This window comes from Anser brachyrhynchus (assembly GCF_964034855.1).
Source record: "Anser brachyrhynchus genome assembly, chromosome: 7".
Taxonomy (NCBI): domain Eukaryota; kingdom Metazoa; phylum Chordata; class Aves; order Anseriformes; family Anatidae; genus Anser; species Anser brachyrhynchus.
Genome location: NC_137701.1, coordinates 20,542,217 through 20,548,216, shown reverse-complemented (window position 1 = coordinate 20,548,216; position 6,000 = coordinate 20,542,217). Strand labels below are relative to the sequence as shown.

Here is a 6,000-nt window from a genome sequence, read left to right as displayed (position 1 = left end):
TATTCTGCATATGCCTCTACAGCAAACGTAACAGCAAAAACTAACTTCAGCATTCTGGACTGTGTAGTTCATTCTTTTCTTCACAAAAGCTACTTTACTACAACGGAACAAAAAAGTACAGGGGGAAAATAAGTTTAAAAAGAACTCGAATAAAATGTTGAGGTAGCTTTAGCACTTGGTGAGTGACACGCTTGCAGCCCTCCTGGGACCGCCAGCCCCCCCGGGGAAGCGCTGTCTCGCTGCTGGAAAGCTGACGAGGCCGCGGGGCGTTAAGCCTCAGCTTAACCACGCAAAACACGGCACAGGGGCGAGCAGCCGTGAGCGCTTCACAGACCCCGCGCCGGGGGCGCTGCCGCCCCGCCGGGGCTGACGGGCGCGGGGGCCTCGCCCCGGGGGGAAGCGGCGGGGGCTCGGCACTGCCCTGCCCTAACGGCCGCGGGCGGCACTCGCCTCACGCAGCGCGCGCGTAGCGGCCGCGGCGCGAGGCAGGACGGCTCCCGCCGCGCCCCGCCTGCCGCGTGCACGTGATCCTGCCCCATGCGGCCAAGATGGCGGCGCCCAGAGCTGTCAACGTGCTGCGGGGCGGAGGTGAGCGCGCCGCATCGGGGCGGGGAGGGAAGGGGGGAGGGAAGGAGAGGGGCGGGAAGCAGGCGCCGCCGGTTAAACGGGGCAGCGCGCGCCACCCAGCCGCCGCTGTCTCGCTGCCCGGCGGGGAGGTTGGTGGCTGACGCCAGCGGGAGAAGCTACCGGAGAGCCGTGTCCGCCAGCCTGAGCGCCCGGGGCGTGAAGGGCCTCGTCCCGCGGACGGTGGGAGCCCCGCGTACGCAGCTCGGGGCCGCGCGGTGCCGGCGCTGCGCCCCCCGGCAGGGTGGCGGGGGGAGAGCCCGGCCGGGCCGGGCCGGGCCGGCGGCCCCGGTAGCGTGGGGCTCGGCGCCGTCCGAAGGGGCGGGGTGAGGAGCGCTCGGCCCGGTGCGCGCCGCGCCGGGAGCTGGCCCTGAGGGCTGCTGGCGGGCCGCTCTGCGGCCGCGGGAGCGTGTCACCGCACTATTCCTGTCAGAAACTTAGTTTTCGGTTAAAAAATAAATAAAAATAATAATAACTTGACTGAATTAAATACGTTTGCTGTACCTACCCACTGAGTCACGTAACTTTTGCGTGCACGTAGAGGCTCTTCAGCTCCTGTCCTCTCACAGCGAGGTCTTCCTGAAAGTGCCTTTTCTACCACAGCCCAGCAGAAACGATTCACTCCCGCGTGTTTTACTGCCTTGGTAACGCTACAGAGCAATTGTACACGGTTCTGTACCTCACTGATAAATGTGTTTTCTTACTGGTGTTAACATTATTTACCTCTCATTCCTTCCCCTCAGTGTTTCCTTGTCTCAGATTAAGTAAGACTGGAGGTTCTTTGGGGCATACGGTTAAGTGAGTGTTTCTTTTTGGCTTCTGTTGTAAAATCTTAAATGTGTGAATAGAAAGAAACACCTTACAATGGTCTCAATGAAAGACTTGTATGAGTCTTTTTTTTTTTTTAAGACTGTAAATTCTTCATCTTTCAGCCAAAGCACAATATTGCAATGCTATGCAGCTGACATAAAATTTCAATGTTTTCTCATGTTGTTGATAATGATCTTCTGCTGTATTTCTATTTTTTGTTCTGTTCAAGTCTTTTCAAACTTTTGAGAATATAGCAGCCTTTTCTTCACAGTTAATTCTGAATTTTGCAGGGCACAAGAGCCACGTCAATTTTTTCATTGATAAAAGCTCATATTCATAAGGAAATTTCAGTTTGACTGGAGTCTTAGAATCTGAGCTTCAGCTGAACACTGGGAAGAGCTGCGGGATTTGGCCTTCAGAGTCTCCTATTTGTTTTATTTCTGACACTGGTCAAAACCTTTACACTTTCACATGTGCCAGTTAGAAACTGAATCACATCTGTAATATGTAGTACCATAGAATGTCTTTTGTTGTTGTTTTGTTTTGAATCTCAAATGAATTGAAATTTATTGTACAAATTCATACTATTCTTGATTTCTTGCTTCAGCAGTTCTTCATCTGCAGACTTTGTTCTGGATATTGTTGTGGTCATGTGTGACCAGTACAGCTGCTTCCAGCTGCATCCACACCTGTAAACGCTGTGTCTATCATCCAGTTAATAGACCCAAGCCATTTAAATTTGTTAAGCTTTCATCCCTCCCTCCAGACATCAGAACTTATTCAGTTCCCCTAGTGGATGCATATTTCCAGAAGTTGAAAAAGCAAAACTGTCATAGTTCAGACAAGACTGATTAAGCTAAATCCAATTTTCCCTGAATTGGACAGTTCAGTATAATTTAATTTGCAAATATTGAAAGACAGAAGTAATTTAAATTAGATTTCTGCTCACCTAAGGGAATCTATTCTACCTAAATAGAATGAAAATTACTTTTTGATAGCCCCTTATGTGATATCTCTTCATACCTCTGATGTTATATTTCTGTAAATGATGAAAAGAAAATTTTCATAATTATGGAACTGTTTCTAGCACACTTGAAAAGCAGAGATCTTGGAAGTTTGTATACTGTTTAAATACTTCCTCCACACATCAGAAGGAATTAAGGTATCATAAAAAAAATCTTTAATATGTTTGAAAAAGAAAAGTTGAATGATTGTGGTTGCAGAAAGTTAAAAAGACAGTTTGTGATTTTTTATCAGGCATATCAGACAATTTATTTGAACAGCCTCTGTCTTGCTAGTGTCAGAATTGCAATAACGTCAACCTAAGGAGAAGGTACACAACTTGATAAGAGTGTGAGGGGCAGAGGAGCGCCAATTGCATTTACCATTTGTAAAAGAAAACTAAGACAGAATACAGGCACATCAAATGGTATGTTGACCTGTCAGAGTTTGTACTTATAAATGATAGTGATTATATGGTGTTTTATGGGCTTGTAAATGGTCTACTTGCATACTGCGATAGTCTCAAGTATTACAATAATTGCATCTGTGATGTTCATTGGTAGTAAAATAAAGTGGAAGACGTCAAAGAACTGCATGTCTCCAAATACAATTTCTGTGATTTAAGGCATAATAATCTTTTATTGATCTATTAATTTTAGGCAAGTAAATTATTGTAGAATAGAAGCTCCTAATTGCTTGTAATGAAGTTTCAGGACTTGGAGCCATGGGAAAATAATTGATGAGAAGACATCTCTTGTAAAACAAGTCACTTACTGTGTTAAATACTGATAGAACTGATTTCTTATCTTGCTTCCCTATCTACCAATGAATGAGTGTTCCATCTATGCTGCATGTTATTGCCAGACTTTTAAGGTGAAGTTATTGTAGATTGAAGGTGTGTGATACATCTCTCAGATGTGTAGTCTGTGTGCACAGGCTGTATGTTTGCTGTGCTTTACCTAGTCTGCATACTTGCAGAACTGGAAAATTGTGCAAGCATCCTGAACAGGTGCCGATAAGCCTTCATCCCCTGCTCATGTGTAGAAGCAGTAGATTTCTTCTTTGGGCTGTTTTTATGTCCAGCACCAGAGTTATTGTGAGATATTATTCTTCTTTGTATGCATAGCCATTTCATAATGTTACTTTTTAAAATTTTTCTGAGAATTTTATTCTTTTCACCTCCCTTAGTAACATGAAGAGGAGATACATAAATATATGCTTTTAAATCTTCCCCCCCAAAAAAACGGAGACAGGGGCGTAGCTGGAGTATGATTTTGTTGCATTGTGGCTTCAAAACCATGCAAATCCAAGTTTGCCTAGAAGTGCTGAATCTCATTAGAGGTCTTTTTTAATTAGTATCATTTTCAGTATTACAATGCATTTTATTTGGGCTGTATAGATCTGTTCAGTTTGTGAGTCTTGTCAGTGATGAGTGGTTGAGTGTTGTCTATCCTTCAGAGCTACTCTAGGCAAAATTGAGTATTTCAAAGGAGTAACAACCTCTTCTCCAATAAGGTAATTTTAAGAAAATAATCAAACTATTCTGAAGCATCACAGAAATCAGAAATGTTAGCTCAGACCCTGCAGAGAGTGGACTAATAGGAAAAGATGTAGACAAGTAACTGAGGCACTGTGAAGCAATTAGTTTACATCCTCTAGATAAAGCATATATATTTAATTTCACATAGCATTTTCCTGTGTGATCAGGTATGGCTTTGCCATTTAATATGGTAAAACAGACAGTCAACATTCAAAGTATAATTTTATGGTGAACTCTACATGCTACCATACAGAAACATTCTATAGAGTTAACATCTGAGAGGTGGTTAAATAAATAGATTAATTAAGTACCTGCTGGAAATATCCCATTTCATGGCTTTTTGATTTTAGGAACACAGTCAAGGTCAAATCTGTAACTTCACTGAGTAATACATATCCAAAACCTCTTTAGTTTCCACCACCTGCAAAGGGAGAGGACTATTTTCCCTCTCTGTCAAATCAAAACATGAATGCCAGGTTTTTGAATTGTCATATGCTACTGAATCAGTCTGTTTCCATCTTTTTGATAATGAGATTTGAAACAGTAAAATTAAAAAAAAAAAGCAGCTTACCTTTTCATAAGTGTACCCATAAACTTTAGCATATACGAGATTATTCTCATATTAAGAATGAATCATAAAAAAAACTCAGCACTGCTGATATTCAAATACAAAAAACATCTTTTCACCCCTATCTTCATCACTGTTAAACTTAGAAATGTACAGCACAAAAATTTACAAATATTTAGTCCTCATTTATGGTAACTTCTAATACTTTAAAGCTATCTAATTCACTTAAAAAAAAAATTAACTGTACAATATACAGGTATCAGTCTTTGGGGGACTTGACTAAACATTGCCTGGTATTCCAGGCTGATAATGAAATATGTCCTATAAGTCTGAAGGTTTTTTGGCAGATGAGAAAAAGTGATTGAAAACTTTTGTCAGAGAGTTTTCAAGATCAAATGATGCCTGGCTGCACTGTGCAATACATGAGCTGGGCAATTAGCTGGAAGCAAATGTTAATTCACATTTTCCATTAATTTGTAGACAGACTCATGTCTCCAGGATTTAACATTAGCATTATCAGCTGCAAATGATGCACGGTGGAAGTTCAAACCATTTGATCGTAGTACACTTTTAACATTTTCAAATGATCCTGAGGTATTTCCATCCCTGTCTTGCAAATAAGCAGGCAGACAAGGAATTATTCCCATTTCAACAGTGCAGCAATGAGTAACTCTCAGGGAGACATATACTTTCATGGTTTGAGGCATGAGAGAAAAAATATTCCCCTTTCAATAAAGTGTTTAATTGTTCTCTTCTTTCAGCTGAGAGGTAATGTGTTGTTGGCAGCACACAGAGCCTTTGTTCTGACAAGATATATCACTTCTAACTGGAGGTGGATTGCTAGGGCGCGGTTTCTCTGTTAGCTTCGTTTTCTCAGTTGGCATCAGCCAAGACGATACTCAAAAGGAGGACTGTCCTTTGCAGATGTCCAGCCGTGGCTGAGGATTGGATCACCTTGTCCACCTCTCCACAGACCGGCCGCTGTGGTGGAGGCCATGTGGCCTTGGCCAGTTCCCCAGGCCTGCTGGCCCACGGCTGCAGACATGGGTGGGAGGGGGAGGAAGGCTGCCGTCGCCATGCAGCAGCTGGCTCACCCAGCAGCAGAAACTTGGTGTTTTCTGCTACAATCAGCTGTGCTGATTTGTGCCCCCTCATAAAGCCACTTGGCCCAGTACGTGGTCATCTTCTCTGTGGAAGGGTACACATTGGCCTGGTGCCGGAGTGTCACCGCTGCAGCTATAGCTAATATCCACACGGAGACAAAATTCATAACAAGTCCCTGAAGAGTGCGTAGTTCCAGCAGTTTTATGAATGCTTTTTCTGCTCTGTGCACCTTGTGCCTTGGGTGGCCGGGTCCCAGACAGTATCTTGTATCAGCCAGTATTTAGTCTGTGGTAAATATATTGGACGGGTACATTTTTAGATACCAGAAGTTGTGTGGTAAGCCCAGCTGTAA

The 6,000-nt window shown here is 43.4% G+C and overlaps 1 protein-coding gene across 3 annotated transcripts in view; it reads left to right on the top strand.

The window, feature by feature from the left end:
* Nucleotides 1-456: 456 nt before the first annotated feature.
* METAP1D (methionyl aminopeptidase type 1D, mitochondrial) overlaps nt 457-6,000 on the top strand; it is a 47,075-nt gene continuing 41,531 nt past the window's right edge. Inside the window, exon 1 of one of the 3 annotated variants that reach the window (XM_080601011.1) lies at nt 457-588. In XM_080601011.1, the coding sequence (XP_080457137.1) occupies nt 549-588 (40 nt within the window). In that variant the 5' untranslated portion in view covers nt 457-548. Of the gene's footprint in view, nt 589-647; nt 808-6,000 lie in introns of those variants that run through there. The other 2 variants (XM_080601010.1, XM_080601012.1) reach the window with 2 other exon arrangements.